The sequence below is a fragment of the Silurus meridionalis genome, chromosome 13, assembly GCF_014805685.1.
Source record: "Silurus meridionalis isolate SWU-2019-XX chromosome 13, ASM1480568v1, whole genome shotgun sequence".
Taxonomy (NCBI): Eukaryota; Metazoa; Chordata; class Actinopteri; order Siluriformes; family Siluridae; genus Silurus; species Silurus meridionalis.
In genome coordinates, this window is record NC_060896.1 from 26725277 (window position 1) to 26748028 (window position 22752).

The following is a 22752-nucleotide window of genomic DNA, read 5'->3' on the forward strand; positions in this document are numbered from 1 at the left end:
GTCATGCCTCATTTCCCCACTGATGGTGAACTCTTCTTCAAGCGCTGCAAATTAATTCGGTTATTTCAGTCACCCAAATGGTTTGCTCTAATGTTTGTATCTTACTGGTGATTTTCAATTATTTTGTACAAATTGTTGTTTTGCTGCACATCAACGTCCAAAATTGGTGTACTCCGTGCAGCGATGCGTGCACAATGGAATATTCACCAGGCGACAGACGAAGACGTGCTATAGAAAGAATTGAGTCTACATAATATCTTTTTTTTTTTACACACACACTGCAACACTGAACATTTTTCACAGTAATTGCTGTACATCAAAACTAATTTCAACTAAAGATGGTGAGAAATTTAATCGGAAACTTTGGCGAAAAAAGTTTTATCAAACAAAGTTAGTTCAAGCTACATGAAAATACTAAAAATAAATAATCACTGATGCTTGCCTACAAAGTGCTTATCTCACCCTGCACTGCACCAAACTCCCTCTGAAACTCAATTACAGCTTCACTGGTCCCACCATCTCCCAGCGTATAAGGAAAACATGCTTCCAGAATCTCCTCTATTCTGGCACTGAGGTGGTGGGGAAAAAAAGAGGCGGAGATGAAACATTAACACACTGGGAATGCAAAATAATGTCCAGTTTTCCTGAAGTTGGCATGCCATGAAGAAAAGCCTCTTTCTTTTTCGATTTGATACCAATTACCTTCAAGACCAGTATTATCACTAACGTTGTAATTATCAGCATATTACCCGCAGAGCTAAGCTAAGCTATGAGTGCAATTTTTTTGTTTTTTTATAATAGGAAATTTATCAAAAAGGAGAAGAAATTCGATTGTTTAGATTTACTGCACCAAACCTATTGTACCTGGACATTAAAAAAAATAGATGATCTCTAAGACTGTAGAATCCAGTGAGTCTGCCAGCACATTAATCTTCATAAAACGAGATCCCTGTTGTCATGGTTTCCTTGATAGAGTTAAATTAACACCCATTTTTCATTCAGGTCATCATTGTTAGGAAAAAACATTTACATTTAATGTCGAGCAGCTGAATCGAGCAGTTCCCTCACACCACCCTTGTTTGTTCTTCCTTTTAAAGATGCTAAGACTAATAAATGCAACTTGTCACGTTGTTGTTTAACCTTTTACATTCACTGCTCTCATTCAGAGCATCTTAAAATGATCATTTTATACAGCGGAGCAGTTGAGAGCCTTGCTCAACGGCTCAGCAGCGGCAGCTTGGCAGTGCTGAGATTTGAACTCATGACCTGCTCATCATAATTTAAACATTATAGTTACCACTTACTTCTTTCACTCTGTCAACGATACCACCACCCCACAAAGCCACCCTCAAAGCACAACCTCTTTAAAAATAACACTTGAAAAATATCAAATAAAAGTTACAGAACCTCTGATGACTCCGAACCTCTTTTAAACTGGAGACTCCTTCCACAAGTGTTAAATAAACCTTAAAACAGAAAACAATTATAATATAATTATAATTATTTATACAAATATAATTATTTATATACAACACTAATGTAACTATTGTTACTATAAAAATTATTATATTCTCATAAATCTGCAGTTTGCAGATGAACTATTGTCAAAGTTGCAATAATTAATCAACCAATCAGAATCAAGTAATTTAACACGATCACTGCATCTGGTCTGATTTGCAGATAATGAGCAATGAATTTCTCCCATTTTGTCCTCCGAGATTGCTGTTGTCGCTGGTATGCGATTTCCTAGTTACTTTTTTTTCCTTCTTTGTTTTGTACAGTTACGTGTCAGGTTTCTGCCCTTTTTCTGTTTCTGTTTTTGTGCTTTTGTTTCCCCAACAGATGTCGCCGATGTGCTCCTTCGCGCTTCCCTGAGCGCTAATTGTCTTCACCTGTATCCTATTACCTCGAGTGTATTTCAGTTCTGCCTTTTCGTCCGTTTGTTGCTTTGTGTTTATGCACTCTCTCTTTCACAATGTTTTCCTGTATCTCCAGCCGCTTCAATTCAAATCTCGATTTGCCGTGCGTAAGTTTTTTTTTTTTATGTTTTTTTTCATTGCAACATATGCTGAAAGATTGCAGACATGACTGATCCTTTTTTTTCCCTTTAAACAAAAAAATAAAATTGTATTGCGATATACCGGCGTATTTGGGACCCTGTTGTAAATGCCATCTTTGTTAGAAGGTGCTGATTTTGCATGGTAAACACAGCACTGCTGTATCATCATATTGATCTAATAATCTGTAAGAAATCTGTTATTGTCCAGGCCATTATACAAAGTCAATTTATTTGAATGGGTTTGTTTTTCCCTTTTTGGGTTGTGGATTTACTTTTATATCTTTTGGATTTTGGATTCCTTTATTTCCTTCGATGTAGTTTTTCTTCTATTTTGTACATTTATTTAACAAAATTGTTTACCTGTTTAAGTATGTCTGCTCTCGAGTTCATGTCCCACTGTGAAACACTGTAGACATCTTATCTCTCATTCAGCCAACTCCGGGTCGAGCCTTGACCCTGACAGTTATCCTCTTTGGTACATGACAGCTGTGATATAAATACAAATTTTACATGCATTGAAATGATGCATACACCAAAAGTCCTCAGGTCATATTGCAGACTTGATTGATCCTCTGAAAGACAGACATTTTTTCTATTTTCTATTTTCTATAAATGAGGAGGTGGTAGCTTAGAGGCTTAAAGGTGTTTGCCTTTGGATCTGAATGTTGTGAGTTCAAATTCCAGCCACATCAAGCCACCACCCTTAGCCCATTGCTGCTCAGTTGTATGAATGAGATAAATGTAAGTCGCTCTGGATAAGGGCATCTGACAAATGCCATGAATGTAAATGGATGCCTTGCCTAGCTCAGTGGTTAAGGCATTGGTCTCTGGATCAGAAGGTGACAAGTTTAAATTCCTGGGCCCTTGAGTGAGGCCCTTAACCCTCAGCTGCTTAGTTGTTTCGCTGAGTAAGGGCTTCTGCCATAAGCGCAAGTGTAATGCACGTAACATGCAAAACATCGTAATGAGATATACTAGCATATTTGGAAACCAGTAGTAGACGCCATATTCATTGAAAGCGCTGGCTTTGCCCTGTGAACACACCACTGCCGTATCACCGTATCGATCTGCTTATCTTGAAGAAACCTGTTATAGTGCATGGCTGTTATACAAAGCCTATTTAATCGAATGGGTTTCTCGTCAGCGAATGTGGCAATTCGAACGCAATCCTCCAGACCTCTGGGTGATCTTCAGGTTAACATCTGCGATTCACAGGCAATTCACAGTAATGAACAGATAAAAATCTCAGCGAGCAGCTTCTCAGTCCAGATGAAGCGTTCCTGTACGTTCTCCCGGTGGCTTTGTGAGGTGAATATGTCGTCGACGTGATATCTTTGTGTGTAAATGGAAAACCTGTCAGAATGTTGATAAATCATAGTGACTGCTTTACTGTAGATGAAAAAGAGTTTGTTTTTTGTTTTTTAGGGGTTTTTTGCTGGAGGGTGTTTCAATTTACGATCAATGCTGCTGTCACCTTCAGTATGTCATGTATAGTTGTGTGAAAAACATCAAGGGCGCAGATGTGTGTGTGAGGGGGGGTTATGAGTGTGTGCTTATGTAATTGTGATTGTGTGTGTGTACGTTGAGGCTATCGAATTCCTATAAAATGCATTCGGTTTTTAATTTGCTTAAATGAAATGAACAGTTAAGTACTAAATAATCAAGTTTTCTAATGCATTCAAATATTAATATATCTATAATATTATTCCTCCACAGGCAGAGTAAATATCAGCTGGTATTTATTCATATTCACAAAATCACAGATTCCTGCTGTGTATGATCTCATCACAACTCTAAACATTGTGACCCTATATTGAAAAATAAGGCATTAATTAAAAGCATTGCATATAAATCAAATGTAAATAAATGAAAAGTGTATGTGTTTGTCTGTGGTAAGTGATGTGTGTCTATATTAGCCGATAGCCATGACTATGTTAGCAGAAGTGTGTGTGTGTAAAGTTAAGTTGATGTGTGTGTGTCAATATTAGCTACATTGTGTCTATGCTAGCGAAGGTGCATGTCTAATAACGTGTCTATGTTGCCTGAATTACTTGTCTGTCAGTTGAAGTATGTGTATGTCAGCTAAGGTAATTGTTGGCTGAATAACGTGTCCATGTCGGCTGAAGTATGTGTATGTCAAAGGAAGTATGTGTCTGTCAACTAAGGTACATGATTGTTAGTTGATGTACTTCTCCATGTGAACTGCAGAATGCGTTTATATCGGCTGAAGTACTGGTCCGTGAGCTGAGGTGTTTTGTTAGTTGAAATATGTGCCTGTTAGTCAGCAGTGGACAGTATAGAAGGACATTTAATTTGTTACTGTACTTTTTTTTGCTTATTTCCATTTGGGAAGACTTTAAATTTACTACATTTCAAAGTCAAATATTTAACTTTTTACTCAACTACGTAATCCGTCGTTTTTTATTTACAAGGATAAAAACTTAACTTGTCAAACACGAGCGAGTCACCAATCAGGGTCGAGTGCACGCTCTGTTTTTAACTTGTTTTGATTGGTGCTTTGTGTTTCTACTGATCACCAACATACTGCTCAGCATCAGTTCAACAGCAAGCAGAACAAGAATAAATAAAGGAACAAACTCCAGATTCAAACTCATCACAACACTTGTGGCTTGTTGGAAAGAAGGTTTTGGGCTCATGATCATTTGAAAAGATATCAAACATTAAAAATGTAAAAAAAAATTCAGTTCATTAATATCATTCTATAAATAGATTGTTGTGCTGAGAGTAGCAGAGTCTTTTCACATAAACTTAGTTAATTAAGTAAAGAGTCTTGTGACAAAAATATGTGGCAAAATCTTCAAACGCACATATATATATATATATATATATATATATATATATATATATATATATATATATATATATATATATATATATATATATTATAACTGTTTTAGAGTTATCTAATATTTCTCATTATGAGATACAATTTAACAAATCTAAGTTTATTTGATCAATTTGTCTCATTTAATGCAATTAACTCTAGAAAGAAGTGAAATTACTTGCTAATAGAACAAAACATTAAGCTTTAAATTAATCCTAAAAAGAATCATAATTATCTTATATTTAATCACAAACTCTTGTTATTAAAAAAAAAAAAAAACTGTTTCTACACTAAACATATTTATATATATTTATCAGTACAAGCATATAAATGTAGTAAAAATCTGATTAGTGCTGCAGCAGGGGCCACTGTTAGGACCGCTGTAAAAAAAAAAAAAAAAAAAAAAAAAAAGCATTTTCTGACCAATTAGATTGGAGAATTCAGGCGAGTATAAAATAAAACAATGTTATAAAGGAATTAAAGTGGCGGTAAGTGAAAATGTTAGCCAAGTTAATCCATGTACCATGTGCCATGCAGTGTACTGAGCATTGATACTGTTCTAGCATTAAAATTCCTTTTCACAGGTTTTATTCTCTGTGTTTGTAGTGGAACACGGACGCTCATGCTCTCAGCGTGATGCTTTTCTGTCCCTTCATGGATCAGAGCACAACCTGTGTTCCCTTTTGTGCATGTGCATGAGTGTGAGTGATAATTAGGCGATGTGTGTGTATGTAGGTACTTAGAGTGGTTGAGCGTGTAATGGCTTTAGCACGGTCGAAGACATTAATCAATGAGGCACTCCCCTTTGTGAAACGACACAAATCAATAGGACACAAGCAAACGGCCAGCGATGATCACGGAACCCGGCTCAGCCGCCGCGTATCGATGGACTCCTTTGTCTCTGTGGAGAAAAAAAAAAAGATTTTTAGTGGCTATAAAGCTCCAAATCTCTTCTCTCACCAATGCGCTGCTCAGACCTGTGCCCGTAATGAAGTGATTTAAATTCATCATGGCATATTATCTACAGGCTCATTCTCTCTCGCACGTTTATACACACACACACACACACACACACACACACACACACTTCAATTTAAACAAGATATTGCTCTTGTACATTTTGATGTGGAATGTCATGGTACAAAACGTTCTGGAAAGTGGTTCATACAGTACAAAGTACAAAACTCCAAATACATCCTTTTATCCCAAAATTACTCCTGAACAATAGATCATTTTAACCTATTTCGAGAGATTATATGGACAAATGATTGTGGACATCTGACCGTAAGATCGGTGTGTTCTTTTTTAAGCATCACATTCCACATTTAGTCTCCATCTGCAATTATTATAACCTCCACTCTTCTGGGATGATGTTCCACTAGATTTTCGAGTCTGGTTGTGGATATCTGTGAGATTCATTCAGCTACAAGGGTGTTGGTAAAGTCAGGTACTGATGTAGGTGATGTGAGGAAGCCTGGGGTTCAGTCAACGGTTCAGTCACAATTCATACTTAAGGTGTTCAATAGAGTTTATTGCTCTATAGCAGGAGATCTTCCACTCCAACCCAGATCTTCATAGGTAACAGTTTGAGGAAGATGTACATATAGCCGATAGTCAGGTGTCCCAATACTTTTGACACTATAGTGTATGACTTTTTTTTTTTTTCATATAGTATAGTTTGTGATCTCTTTTGAGCCTTACTTTAAACCTTTACTAAAATCTAAGACCTACAGAATCCTGGATATCCCTGTGTAGGATGTGTTTAGGTTTTATTTTGTTTTGAGAATGTTGGATGGATATGTTTGAAGTTTGGCAGATGATCCAGACTGAAGCTGCTCTATCCAGACACAGACGCTAATAGACTCGGGATGGATTATCAGGGCGGGAGAAACCATTTCTCAATGATTAATCTTTCATCTTCCACTCCAACCTATGTAAAGCATATCTTTATAAAAATCTTCTGGCTTTGTGCACAGGGGCATTGTCATGCTGGACAAGGTTTGAGGGAAAATTTCATGCTACCGCATCCGAAGACAATTGGGTGCCTCCATCATTGTGGTGACAGTTTGAGGAAGAAGGAATATAGCAGGAATCGTCAGTTGTACAAAATCTTTTGGCCATATATTATTGCATAGAAGCTGATTCTGACATGATTCCACATACAGCATATATGTAGATATCGTCTGTTATTGTATTTCCTGATTTTTTTCCTTTGTTTTACATTTCACATAAGTAGTTTTTTAGCAGAATTTATAATGCGTACGCTTGTAGTCATTCTGCATTTCACGTGAGAAAGCTGCGAAAGTTTGAATCTGTAAGATTTATTTTTGATACATGGACATTGAGAATCAGTTAGCTAATGACTGAGTGCATCCGTTTTTTCTAGCTAGCCTGCTGGCGGTGATTTACCGCCATAAAAAAAAAATTGAGCATCACGTGTTCATAAATTCTATACAGGCTCAACTTAAATGACACCACATTGTAACCCATCTATCGCAAAGCAAACATATACAGTACAGACCAAAAGTTTGGACACACCTTGTGTGTCCAAACTTTTGGTCTGTACTGTACATGTATTTTCCACCATTTCAAGAAGCACTATTGCAATGTTGCATCATTTCTTATGTAGGGAGTAACAATAGAGCCAGACATTTATGTGAAGACTTTTTTTTGTTAACACTGTGAACATGCAACCTCGACCAAACATGCTGTTAGCATTTAGCTTCAGTTGTAGTTACAGTACAAGCTTATTTTTTTTCCAAATGTCCCTGCTTAGCTTGGTATTAATTGTTAAATTTAAATGTTTCCATCGGTTTTACTGTGTGCCGAAGCTCTGAGGTAATTATTTTGGTAATTAAAGTTTGAGTTGAGTCGTTGCTAAAGCTCATACTTTCCCTTTGCATGAAATTGGAAAAAATCAAGCAATTGAGGTGATTTAATGCTCTTTATTTGAACATTTTTCCTCAGATTTTTATGGAGATCAAGCTAGCGACCTTCTGTAGTGTCCACCATTTTAGCAGAAACTAAAAAGACGGCCTCAAATGATCAGATGCCAAAAAAAGAAATCCAATTAACGTGTGAACAATTTTATTATTTCTGTCAAGCCGGATTTTTCTCCTCAGACTCACTGACACAGAGGCCGAGTGTTTTATCTGGAGCCCGAGTTCTTGATTGCAGATTGACAGCCATTTCTGCTGAATTGGATCTTTCATTTACTGCACTTTCACTCATTCTCTTTTCATTTGTGCGAGTCACCATTTTGCCAGAAGGGTCTTAGTCACTGTCATCATTAGCATAGCGCCCGTGTGCTGTTTGATGTACGACAACGAGAGACCTGAGAGGCTGATATGAGAGGAAGTGTGTTTACGTATGAGCTAAATCAGAAACACGGTGATAAAGGGTCTCAGAACAGACAATGGCGTGAGAAAGTGGTCTTCTGTCTCTGTGTTTGAGCATCAATCTGTGTGTGTGTGTGTGTGTGTGTGTGTGTGTGTGTGTGTGTGTGTGTGTGTGCACTGTCTACTCACACCTGCAGTATGTTAGTACATGTGTGTGAACAGCCAATTAAACAGCTGCATGTAAGCAGCCTGGCAGGTGCTAGCACATTATAACAAGTTTTCGTCTCACAGAAGAACACCGAGTCTGTGTTACGCTATGGCTAATTAGTGATATGCCCTTTTCCTTTACTGAATGACTCAGCAATATTGTTTTTTTGAAACACAAAAAATGTTGAAAATTCTAAATTGCACAGGCATAACACCGCTCATCATTTGCGTCGCAGCTCAATGTTAGCAACTAATATTGCTTACAGCTAATGTGCAGATGAGATGAATGTAGACAGGATCTTATGTATATTTTATAAAGGCATGTTTTAAAGTGTTTTATTTCCTTGTAGTATTACTGTAATTTGCCACTAATTTCTATTTTATGACATTTTTTGTAAAAGAATACATTACGAGTTATCGGCACTACAAGCCGTCTCACGTTCATCAGTCTGAGTGGTTTATGGGGAAGCTGTAGCTCAGTGGTTAAGGCTGTGGATTACTGATTAGAGGTTTGGAGGTTCAAGCCCCAGCATTGCCAGACTGCTACTCTTAGGCCCTTGAACATGGCCTTTAATTTGTTTTACTCCAGGGATGCTAAGTCATGGCTGACACTGCACTTCCCAACAAGCTGCGATATGCAAAGAAAGAATTTCACTGTGCTGTAATGTATATTGTAATGTGACTAAGAGCCTCTGTCTGTAGTTTTTTCTTAATCTTGAAGTTATTAAGACAAAATTGCAGCTTGTTATTGAGCCTTTGTTGAGTTTAATAATTTGCGCACACACACACACACACACACACACACACACACATTAGGGGTGTAATGGTACATGTATTCTTACAGACATTTGTCAGTACAGGGCTTTCGGTTTGGTGCACATTTGTACTGAATAAAGCAACTTAAAGACTGATGTATGTTTCAAGTAACCAATCGCTGCCAGTAACCTGTCATAGATACTAGATTATTAGAATTTTAGACATAATGACATTTGTAGACATTAATAACAATAAAATACTCTATAAGATGCTAAGGTTTCTTGCATGGTGTAAAAACCTTCTATGGCTAAATTTATAGTAATTTTTACAAATATTTATAAATCATCACAAAAGGTTCTCCAGTTAATGTGATTTAAAAATGTCAAAATGGGATACTGGAACATGTCTAATCTCACTCGAGTTCTCCAGATGGGTAGCAGGCTACAGTATCCAAGGCTTTTGCATCCCACTGGGCAGCTGTGCACACTTCAGCCGCCATCTATAATGAAGAGATTAATCAGTGAGAAATGGTTTTTCCCGCCCTGATAATCCAGCCCGAGTCTATTAGCGTCTGTGTCTGGATAGAGCAGCTTCAGTCTGGATCATCGGCCAAGCCTCAAACATATCCATCCAATGTTCTCACTTTCACACTCTTTACGCTGTGACATTCCATTATGTTTCCTTTATCTGTTATAAATTATTCAAGGGAAACACAATAAAACCTGAAAAGCAGAGTTTACTACACAGGGATATCCAGGATTCTGTAGGTCTTAGATTAAAGTAAGGTTTAAAGTAGGGCTCACAAGAGATCACAAACTACACTGTATGAACAAAAATACACTGTCATACACTAGAGTGTCAAAAATATTAGGACACCTGACTTTATCAGCCATATGTGCTTCTTCCTCAAACTGTTACCTATAAATATCTGCTTTACATGGGTTGTGAATACTAACTGAACTCCAGGCCTCCTCAACTCACCTACATCAGTAACTGACTTTACTAACACCCTTGTGGCTGAATAAATCTCACACAAATCTCTACAAGCACTCTTCAAAATCTAGAGGAACATCTTCCCAGAAGAGTGGAAGTTATTATACCAGCAAGTGGGTACTAAATGTGGAATTAGACGCTCAAAATGCACATGCCAATCTTACTGTCAGGTCATGCAGCTGATTACGCCAAAAAACTTTTTAGACTCTTATTTATTCACTGGATTACATACCAAAGGTGTTTAATAGGTTGAGATCAGAGCTGTATAGCAGTCACTCAAGACCTTCCACACATTTCCAACCCATATAAAGCATCTCTTCATAGAGCTGGCTTTCTGCACAGGGGCATTTTCATGCTGGAACAAGGTTTTCGATCTCCCAGTTCAAGTGAAGGGAGAATTCCAGGTCAAAGCAACCTCTATATAAAATTCTATAGAATTGTGTTCCATATGTGACTGGAAAACAAAAATGTTTTTATATTGTATTTGACGTTGTTTTGGGCAATTATTCTGGCGTTTTTAACCTGAAGCTTTTACAGTGTGTGTTCATGTTGTGCATTGGCATGGCTGAAAAATGCGGAAGGCTGAAAAATGCTAGATGACCTCTTTTACAAGTCCGCCTGTTAAAAAGTAAAGTATACATTTTATTTAAAAAAAAGAAAAAAAAACGCCACTAGTGAGTGTAATCATTGATTTTTGTAGCGCGAGGCGAGCTGACCTACAAACTGCAGCGATTCTTGCAGCCATTAAGTGAGTGTTAAATCCTCAGGGAGAGGTATGGCATGATTGCAGCTTAGCCTAAGGCAGGCATTTAGCTGTTCAGAAACTCTCAGCACTTTTCACTGATAGCATTGTAAAATCCGAGTTTAACCTCCCGCGTCGGCTCGGCTCGGCTCAGCACGCAGGACGGCTCCAAGACAGGTGGATTGATGCTGAGACCTAGTGTGACCATGTTAAGGGAGCAATAAGCAAAAAAATTTCCTGCACGCCAAGCAGCAATAGCTCAGTTACATCCGAGAGGAAAAAGTGTAGAGTGAGCAGTAGAGCAAAGGGAGCATACACACTTCACTGATTTTCTGTACACTCGCAGGTTTCTTTCTATATCTTTCTATCACATACACACACACTATAGGGATATGCATCTCCATAACTGAGGCTGATGCAATTTGCATCTCGATGCATAGACAACGATACCGTACATTAAAGATACATATGAAGCAGCTACCGATGCAATGCGATACGGTAGCCCACTGTATTACGATGCGGTGCCTTCCGATTTCAATTCAACACAATGCGATTCAATGCAATGGATAAAATATGATGCTTTGCAATTCAATATGGTACAAATAGTTATTTCTTAGGTTCAGACAGACGGCAAATCATCAATTTTATTTGAGTGCCTTCTGACTTGGTCCCTGACATGGCCCTTTCACACACACTGTAGTGCAACAAAAAAAAAGATTTAATAAAACCAGTCGTTCTTTTCCTGTTCTGTCTCCAGGAAGTTACAGCTCTACCTCTGCCATGTTAATATGTATTCATAGTGTTGTGATGCGCCATATTCACGTAGCAGAAGTGGTGCGGCGAGAACGCGTTTGAGAAACAGTTTGGCGAGGAGAAATCGATCTACATATCAAATATTGCTCGCAAATCATTGGTCACTTTTTAAATAAGTATAGCACAGCTGCTAATAGTTATATATATAAATAATTCTGCGTTTAAATATGCAAAAATGTTGCCTCGCGATAGAAATGGCAACTTGTATCCGATGCAGACTTTTTTAAATCGATGCATCACATCGTTAACTTTTATGCCAATGCACTGATGCGAATCGCTGAGTCTTACCATCCCTAACACACACACACACACACACACACACACACACACACACACACACAAACACACACACACAGGGAGTAAAACAAAATTGCCAGTATTTGTATTGTGAATTGTCCTGAAGTTTATGTGCCAAATATATTGGATGATTTGCAAACACAAGGTCAATCCCTTTGTGTGTGTGTGTGTGTGTGTGTGTGTGTGTGTGTGTGTGTGTGTGTGTTGAATGAATTGGAGAACAGCTGAAGTGGCAGGAAATCAAGTTTCCAGGCTATTAGGCACACTGTAGCACACTGATTTATTACCATGTGTACGACAGAGTGTGAACATTATCTGAGGATAAATCAGTGTATCCCTGGAAAACACTCCTAGAAAGAGTGCTGCTGTACAGAACACAAAAGATGTGTGTGTCTGTGTGCGATTTAGTCAAGGTGTACAGTATATCTTCACCATCATTTACATTTGAAGCATTTGGCAGAACCCTTAACTTACATTTATCTCATTCATACAACTGAGTAGCTATGGGGTTAGGGGCCTTAATCAGGGGCCCCTGGAGTAGCAGCTTGCTGTGGCTGGGATATAAACTCATCATCCAAAGTCCAATGCTTTACCCACTATGCTACCACCTCACATGGCAGCTCATTACACAGCTGATGTACAAGCAAGAGCTTTGAATAATGTTTAAATCTAATATCAGGATGAGGACAGAAACGTGATCCAAGGGACTGTGGCAGAGATGTGGCTGATTTGACTTTTTTATTACAGAAATACAGGATGGTGTGCAGCAGTTCTGCATGCAGTATTGGTCTGATGAGTTTGAGAGCGTCAGGGGAGAACATCAGGGGAAAACCTCCATCGTGATTTGAGCTGACAGGAAGACTTGTCTCTTTGAGCAGAAAGGCATTACAGTGCATGTAGAGTTAATGTGGTTGGGGTATAAGATCTACTCAATCAGGGTCACCGTTCTGCCTATATTAATATATATATCGATATATTATTTTTTAACATCCCAATTCTACATTTAGTCCCCATTCCACTTTTCTGGGAAGCTGTTCCACTAGATTTTGTAGAGATTTGTGCTGAGTCAACTATAAGGGTGTGAAGTCGGGTACTGATGTAGGTGAGAAGGTGAGGAGGCCTGAGGTGCGGTCAGTGTTCACATTCATCCCAAAGGTGTTGAATAGGGTTTATAGATCTACAGCAGGACACTCAAGGCAGCTCTTGAAGTTCAAACCATGTAAAGCATATCTTAATGCAGCTGGATTTGTCGTGCAAACAGATTTGGGTCTCCTAGTTCAAGTGAAGGGAAAATTTCATGCCACTGCATCCAAACACATTGTATACAATTGGAAAGGAAAGGAAAAGAAAAAAAGAAAAGAACTTGATTAATCCTTAAAGAAATTCTTCTTCCAGAGACTCCTTTCAAATTTCAAGAAACAAAAATATATATAAATATAATAAAATTGAAAAAAAATAAACGAAATATAAAATAATACGAAAAACATTGTTACTGTAATGGCTGTTCTTACAGCTTTTCTGTTGAGCCACAGCGAAAAATGGGTCCATCACAGTGAAAATCAAAATGCATGAGATGGAACAGGAGATGTGACAAACACAGGGAGGAGAGAAAGAGACAGAAATGTTGGAGAGACAAAAGAATACAGAGGGGGAACGGTTTAAAGTTGAAGCTTTCAGACAGAAGACAGAATGAATAAGCGTGTGTGTGTGCGTGCGTGTGTGCGTGCGTGCGTGCGTGCGTGTGTGTGTGTGTGTGTGTGTGTGGCACTAGGTACATCTTAACCCTTAATAATTTCTTATACCACAGTGTCTTCTCAATTTTGACTGGTCAGAAGCTATTGTTACATTTCCTATAGTAACACTTAGGGGTGTAATGGTACACGTATTCGTACCAAACCTTTTCAGTACAAGTGTTTCGGTGAATTTTGTGTACCGTTACACGCATAGTAACACTAGATATTTGCAGTTTCTATTGTTGCACATGCTACAATGGTCACAATGGGACATGCATGTCACTCCATGTAAATCTATTCCAAAAGTGTGAAGTTTTTACCAAGGAGTCATTTAAATGAAACTCAGGAAATTATATTGTTGTCACGCAATTTGTGTTCTAACGTCTCACTCATATGTCGGAATCACGTATTGGCAGTGGTGCAGAGGTGCGACCGAAGCAGCCTATTTACACCCTAAAGAATGAACCTCTAGCATCGTGTTAGAGACTGAATGAGCCACAATCCTTCACCCATCTCATTTTGCTCATCCCTCCATCCACCCCTCCACCCCTCTGTGCGACCCCCATGTGATAGGACGCGTGTGAGACAGAAAGCGACAGCAGGGTTGCTAAAGGCTAATTAATTTCTTTTTATAATTTCCCATGCAGCAGGGCAATCCATTAGATATGGCTGGTTATAAATCATTTTTGTCCCATTATGTAGGCAGCGTGTGTGTGTGTGTGTGTGTGTGTGTGTGTGTGTGTGTGTGTGTGTGTGTGTGTGTGTGGGTGGGTGGGTGGGTATTTGTAGAAAGACAAAAGGGATTAGAGCCTGCTTGATAGACAAACACACATGTACAGCAAATCCTTTGGTTTTAAGGCAACGTGTGTGTGTGTGTGTGTGTGTGTGTGTGTGTATTATGTATATAGTGTTGGGGAAAAAGTATTTGCCTCCTTCCTGAACATTGGAACATCAGTTTTAGTCTCTTTCTTATTGTTAAATCATGGACACTGACCATAACTAAGGCAAGTGAAGCCTGCAGTTCTTTAGATGTTGTTCTTGGTTCTTGTATGAGTTCCTGAATAAGTCGATTAGTTTTTCACATAGGAACAGGCAGGTTCGGACAGCTTTTTCCCCCTTGCTAAATGTCATTTGAAAACTGCATTTTGTATTTACTCGGGTTATCTTTGTGTAAAAAGCAAATACTTTCCCACAGTACAGAACATATAGTTTATCTCCATGTAGAAATCCTTCCAGCTCATCCATCTTCAATTTATTCCATAAATTGACTGAAAAGTTGTAAGTGAAGTGTAAGTTGTACTCTTGCAGAGTCTCCAACTAAATGAAATTGCACAAGGTCAGCTTCGTGATTTACGCTCTTCATGAAATCCCAACATAAGTGGCCACTGGAGAGGAGCTTGAGACTCGAAAACGGCAGGTGTGAACATCTCTCTGTATCCGTTGTGCACTTGGGAATGGACTTTTATATATACACAATAACACAACACACTCACACACTCACACACTCACACACTCACACACTCACACACACACACGCACACACGCACACACGCACACACAAAACATGACTAAAAAGCTCACGACCACACATCCAGCTTGGAAGTGTTTCTGATAAGCTTTTAGCGTTTGCACATTGTGTGTGTGTGTGTGTGTGTGTGTGTGTGTGTGTCTGAAGGTGAAGCTGAGTGCTCCTGGCACCTCTTTCTTGAGTGGAACTATTCCAATTTAGAGCCTCTCAAGACCCTATCATTTCTAATAGCACTTATAGAGCAAGAAAACAGGAGAAAATCACAGGTGTCCTCCCTCTACTGAAATGGCCCTGTGATGGCTAGATAGCAGCACTTTCACACACTGTCCACGACCAAACACAAACTCACAGTTTTTTGTTTCTCACTGAAAAGTCTCACTGAATAGAAATTAGATCGGTAAAACCTGGATTATGGTTTATTCATTGAAGGTCTGTTTTCATCAATGTGAGTTTAAATATCATTTTTCTTAATCCAAATGGCAAAATATGAAGCTTAATATCTAAGCATTGATCAGGAAATGATCAAGAATGAAACAAATCCTGAGGATCTATAGACAAAAGTATTCTGACTTTTCCAGCTATATGTGGTTCTTCCTCAAACTGTTACCACCAAGTCAGGGATGCATGATTGTATAGGACATAATTAGATCAGACGTACCCCATGTCCCTCCTCTGCGCATGACCAAACCATCCCAAGCTCCACCTCCTGTCTAATGATCATGATTTTATCAGGAAGACTATAGAATTTTATCTCCCAGTTTCTAATCTTTGGTTTCCCCAAAACTCTCAGCAAACAAGCGACTGGAGACAGAGGACGTCTGAGGAATGTTTCAATCTTGAACATTTGTGTTCAATGGTTTGTTTTAATGACCATTAAAGAACATTTCTGTGGTCATTTTTGTTTACCCAAGCTGATCAACTGAATCAGACAGTGAGACGGGTGATCAGCTTGCAGATCTTCTGCAGGATTTTAACATGTAAGGCTCTCAAAGACTTCGATTCTTTGATAATCAGCCCAAACCATCAGTCCCGAGCCTTTGTACTCTTTCACAACAATATAAATAAATCAGGAAGTTCAAAAGGATGCAGAATGTTGTGAACTGTTGCTTTCTCACTCTTGCAAACCTCCCAATCTACTCCTAAACTCTGTCTGTCAGTCAGCGTCTCATCAGAAGGACAAATAAATCGTCCATTTTTTGCCATCGTAATGGTCTTCCCGCTGTTGTGAAATCTGTCATGTCGATGTTTATTTGTCCCGAGTTACAACGTGGAGAGTCGTTTTTTTTCTCCCTAAGCCGCTGACAGACAGTGATTGGCTGAGAGAGAGCTTTCAGACTAACAGGATAATAAAAGTGTCAGCAAAAGTGCGAGCGGTGATTCAGAGCTGCCTGAAATTGACTGGTGGAAAATGTAGATGTGTCCCCTCTTTGACTGCGGATGCATTCAGGAAAACACAGAGGCCGAAGCCTGTATGGAGCATAAACGCCGCCACTTATTGGTGATTATTTGTAGCCAGGAGAGAGAAAGAAAGTAGAAAAGAAAGAAAGAGCATAAGAATGAAAATACTTCAAAATTGAAAGTCGAAGATATACGGCTAAATGTTTGTGGACATCTGACCACAAGATTGCTATGTGCTTTTTGGAACATCCCATTCCACATTTAGTACCCATTTGCTGTTATAATATCCTCCACTCTTGTGGGAAGATTTAATGGAGATTCATTCAGCTACTAGGGTGTTAGTCAGATACTTGCATTTGCTTTAATGGCATTTGGCAGATTCCCTTATCCAAAGCGACTCTCATTTATCTCATTCATACAAGTTAGCAGCTATGCAGTTAAGGGCCTTGTTTAGGGACCCATCTGGGTGTGGCTGGGATTTAAACTTACAACACTCGGATTCAAAATTCAATGCCTGATGTACTAATGTAGGTGAGGTGAGGAAGCCTGGGGTGCAGTCAGTGTTCATATTCATTCATATTTAAATGTTCAGTAGGTTTGAGGTCAAAGCTCTATAGCAAGAGATCTTCCACTCCAACCCATGGAAGGCAGATCTTCATAGAGCTGGCTTTGTGCACAGAAGCATTAAAGTGAAGGCAAAGTTTCACGCGACCCCATCCATATACGTGCCTCTGAATTTGTGGGAACAGTTTGGGGAAGAACCACATATGGCTGGAAAAGTCTGGTGTAACAATACTTTTGCACAAGTGCTCATTGGCGAGTGTGAATGAGGCGCCAACACAAACTAGTGAACTGGTGCAATAGCTAATGGGACATGTCGTCTCTGGTTTAGTTTTTTTTTTTTTGGGAGTGGGGGGCGTGGGGGCGTGCAGTGTTTTAGATCAGTGGTCCCCAACCCCAACCCCTATTCCTTGGGTCAATTGGTACCGGGCCGCACAGAAAGAATAAATAACTTACATTATTTTTATTGATTCTGAAAGATGTTTTATTTTAGAAAATTTCCAGTGTCTCTCTCCTCCAAATCTGTCTATGATTCACTCTTGATGCATGTCATGATGCCTCGGTCACATGTTTTACCTCCATCTCCGCTACCTTCTTAAATTTTTGGTCCGTGAAAATATTGTCAGCAATTAAACCAGTCCGTGGCGCAAAAAAGGTTGGAAACCACTGTTTTAGATCTTTCGATTAAACGTTTACACATAGTAATAACTTTGGGACACTTTCTAGAAAAGTCCAGCATCTTTTAAAAGGTATATCGTATCAGACGAACAGTTTTCTAATCCTAATAAAAATTAAACGGCAACACTGTAGGACGGTCTTCAAACACAGTGTGTTCCAGTGATGATATTAATCTTTCATTTCCAGTTTCAAGATATTAGTATTTCCCGATTAAAAAACACGCAACGTGGCTCTTCAAACATCGCTGTTTGAACAGTTGAACAGCTTTTAATATGGTGTTGCCTTTGTGCCTTGACCTTTAATTCAATACAGAAAAAACATTTTAATAACCTCAAAAGAAATTAATGAATGATCAGTTTTAAACTATTTTGACTGGGGACGGGGGACCTTTCCTCATGAAGTCCAGCTTTTCTTGAAAAGTCCGTCTTGTAAATGTCCTTGCAAGTGTATCTTCGACCAAATCTGGTTCTTTCACCCTGTCAGCCGATGTGAAATGAAAAAAAAAACAGCTATTAAACCCACACAAGTATATTTCAGCTTGTGCAAATTGCTAATCAGTAAAAACAATTCTAGCAATGTATTATATTTAGAATTTCCAAGTTTCTTCCATATTTTGTTGTTTTTGACCCATTTTTGTACTCAAAGAAAACGCCATGAACTGTTGTGCTGCAACATTTCATGTAAGTGAGTTAAGCTAGCTTAGCCCCTAGTGTACCAGTTTGAATAAGGAGAACTTTCTCCATTACCTCGGTGTGTATCTCCTGATATGAGGTTAAACCCTTTATCATCAGTAGGCATCTAAGGTTCTGGTAATAAGCACCTCTTCCTGAGTTATAGCTTTGTGACTGACAGGTTGTGTGTATGAGGTGCATGAGCACAGTATTTGATCTGAGAAGATTTGGTGGCGGATCGGACCGAAACTCTTCTGCTTCTTTGTTTTCAATAAAGTGTGGTTTTGATCACGAATTGTCTGTAGCCTTGCTTTTCTTTTTGATTTTTTTTTTTTTTGTCTCTCAGGCATGCACCTGTTTAATTGTATGTATTCACAATTATTGTTGGGTTGCGTGTGTGTGTGTGTGTGTGTGTGTGTGTGTGTGTGTGTGTGTGTGAGAGTGTAAGAGAAAATAGAGAAAGAGTGTGTGTGTGTGTGTGTGTGTGTATGTGTGGTGGATGACAGCAGCTGGTCGCAGTGCCTGACATGTTTACAGATACATCTGTTAACTGAAAGCAACAGGAATTAGAAGCTTGGAGAATTTCCAATCCCTGAGTGGTGTGTGTGTGTGTGTGTGTGTGTGTGTGTGTGTGTCTCTCAAAGCAAATTCTCACCGGGTATATTCATTTACTTTGCTTCCTCGTCCCTATGCAGATGAAATAAACACAAGCCAGAACTGTCACATGCTCGTGATCGATTAGATTTAAACCGTGTCCATAGCTATATTAAAAAAAAGAGAGAGAGAAATAATATCATAAAAATGATAATGTGAGTAAATGACAAAGTGAAACGTGACCGTGCTTCACTGCACTGGTTTTCAATTTCTTGTTTTATAGTAAAACACACTCACACACACACACACACACACACACACACACACACACACACACACACACACACACACTACTGACAGGTCATTAGTCTCCGCTCTCTTTATCATCATTGCACTTACTCATAGCATAAACCATGTGCAAATTTTATCAACACATAGCAGGAGACAATTAACGAGGACTTTCAACTCTCACAGAAGTAAAAAAAAAAAAATCCAGACAGTTATTTTCACCTGGCTTCAGGCTACGCCTGCAATAATCCGGATACATTTGAAAACAGTGTTTTCGTCTAAAAACGCTCCCAAAAGTTGCTCGTCCACACTAAAATTTATGGAAACGCTTACGTCCCTGTACTGCACATGAGCAAAATGTAAGACGCTTCGACCTACCTACTTTCCAGCTCTTTGAAACGTTGTGACAATGACTAAAAACGCGTCATCATTTTTTCACCGTCCACAAAAGCGTTTTTAGAAAGCTACGTTTTTGTCTCAGTGTGGACAAAAGGCCAAAACGGAGAGACAATTATGCACTTTCAAATGAAAACATATTAGTGTGGACATGGACTCAGTCTCCAGATGTCTTACAGATATAGATATCACCTTTCTTAGAAGTGGTAGAAGTGGTAGCTCAGTGGTTAATGCTCTGGGGTACTGATCAGAAGGTCAGGGGTTTAAGCCCCGGTATCACCAAGCTGCCACACTCGGGGCCCTTGAGCAAGGCCCTTCACCCTCAGTGCTCCAGGGGGAACTGCATCATGGCTGACCCTGGCTCTCAGACCCCAGCTTTCTAACATCCCTAGGATATGTTAAGAAAGAATTTCACTGTGCTGTAAAAAGTGCAAGGTATAAGGCACATTTCTTTCATTCTTTTGCAGGAAACATACAGTATTTTGAAAACTCTGCTCAAAAAAGTGTACAAAATCGCTTCAGAGTACTCAATCATCAATATTTCCTCTGCACATACCATATATCTAGTGATGTACGGCATGACTGCTTCTGTGCCCTGTCAAGGAAGAACGTCCTCATAAACCTTTCTCAGAAATAAAACACAAACACTGTGTGGACAAAGGTTTCTGGACAGTTTTTGAGCATCCTGTTCCACTTTCAGTCCCCATAAGCTGTCATAATACCCTCCACTCTTCTGGATAGATGTTCCTTTAGATTTTGTGAGATTTAGCCACACACAAGGGTGTTAGTAAAGTCAGGTACTGATGTAGGAGAGGTGAGGAGGCCTGAGGTGCAGTCAACATTCACATTCATCCCAAAGTTGTTGAGTAGGGTTAATAGCAAGAGATCTTTCATTTCAAACCTTGGAACCTTCAAGGAGCTTGCTTTGTACAAAAATCTTATGCTCCTCATCCAAAGACGTCCTGTACGTCCTGAGCAGAGATGACTGTTGGATCTTCAGGGCTTATACTCACCATCTCTTGGAGAAAAGGTGAACTTCTACTACAGGTGCTAATCATTTAGGCATAAATTAGAAAGATTAGTCTTAAAAGAAAAATAAATGTATTCGTCTGAGGACACACCTGCATCAATCCTGTGTTAAGTCTCTGACACATGAAAACAAGGTCACACATGAGCACTGAGCCATGATTGTCAGGTGTATGAATGGAGAGAGAGAGTGTGTGAGTGTGTGTCAGCTTAAATGACAGTTCGTTGTGCTTTTCATTCACACTCGTCCTCTTTCTGTCTCATTGCAGATCAGAGTACGAGCTGGACTACGACTGCTACCAGGATGAACTTTATGACAGGTACTAACAGCCGGCCCCTTGACACTATATGTCAATCCGTGTGACATGCGTCAGAGAGAAAGAAAACCTTCAAACACCTGCACCCGTACATCTCTCTGTTTTGGTTTTTGTACCAATGCTGACAGACTTCAGGTCTGCCCCTGTGCTCCTGCACTGGATGCAAGAGCGGAAAAATCAATGTGCTCTATAATACAGGAATTGAGAAGGTTCAGGCAGGAGGGTTTTCTCTATATAACACAATAAACCAAATTCGAAAACTAAACAAAAGAAACTAAAGAGTATAATAAGCAAGCTAATTAGCGGCTAACGCACGCTAGTCACAGTAAGATTTAGAAGTTAACGATGTTATGCATTGATTTAAAAAGTGTGTATCCTATACAAGTTGGCATTTGCATCGTTCTTAAAATGTTTGCATATAAATGATCTATTCTTTTATTATTTAGAATGTGACCAATAATTTGTGATCAATATTTTATATGTAGATTGATTTCTCCTCACTAAACCACTGCTGCTATGTGAATATGACGTATCACAACACTACGGAGACCGAGGCGTGTCACAGGGAGTCACATAGAATACAGATTAACATGGCAGAGGTAGAGCTGCATCTTACTGGAGACAGAACAGGAAAAAAACGTCTGGTTTTAGTTAATCTTTTTTTGTTTTTTGTGAAGCGCACATGGCCATGCGTTAGAAGTCAGAAGGTACTTGGGTAAAATGATGATTTGCGTCTGTCTGAACCAGGAAATAAAATCTGTACCATAGGGAATTGCATAACGTCATATTTTTTTTCCATTGCATTGTGTTTAATTACATCGTGTTGAATCAAATCACAGTCGGTTTGCACTGCAGCGTAACGGGCTGAATCATATCGCATCGCACATCACAGCTGCTTCATGTGCATCTTTAATGTATCATATTGCTGGTTATGCATCGAGATGTGAATCGCATCGGCCTCGGTTATGGAGATGCACATCCCTTATGTACACGGTCAGGGGATATACCAGTAGCATTGTGTAGGGAGATGACTGAGCCAAATCAAAACATACACACAGAGAACTTATTGCCCCAGAATTCATTCAGCCATCTCTAACCGAGACCCACTGTAATCAGAAAGTCAGAAACTCATCATGTAGCTGGGTCTACATGAGATGTTGTGAAATGGTAGATTTTTCTTACTTTGAAAATAATTATAATTATTTTTCTCTTTCTAGCTTTCTTTCTTTCCTTTTCTTCTTCAATAAAGTTATTTCTACTTAATAAATAATTAATAACTTTTTTTCCCCCAGTAAAATATATATATAATATATTTTTTTTTTCTGTTTTTTTTTTATTCTTTACTTATTAATTAATGAAATAATTTCATTTATTTAAAGAAATTACTTATTTTATCTATCTATCTATGTATCTATCTATCTATCTATCTATCTCTCTCTCTCTCTCTCTCTCTCTCTCTATATATATATATGTATGTATGTATGTATGTATGTATGTATGTATGTGTGTGTG

At 38.8% G+C, this 22752-nt stretch overlaps 1 protein-coding gene across 1 annotated transcript in view; it reads left to right on the forward strand.

The window, feature by feature from the left end:
* LOC124395370 (RNA-binding Raly-like protein) overlaps positions 1-22752 on the forward strand; it is an 84675-nt gene that overhangs the window by 35338 nt on the left and 26585 nt on the right. The window contains exon 3 of the mRNA XM_046863805.1: positions 21193-21243. Within this exon, the coding sequence (XP_046719761.1) occupies positions 21193-21243 (51 nt within the window). The remainder of the gene's footprint in view (positions 1-21192; positions 21244-22752) is intronic.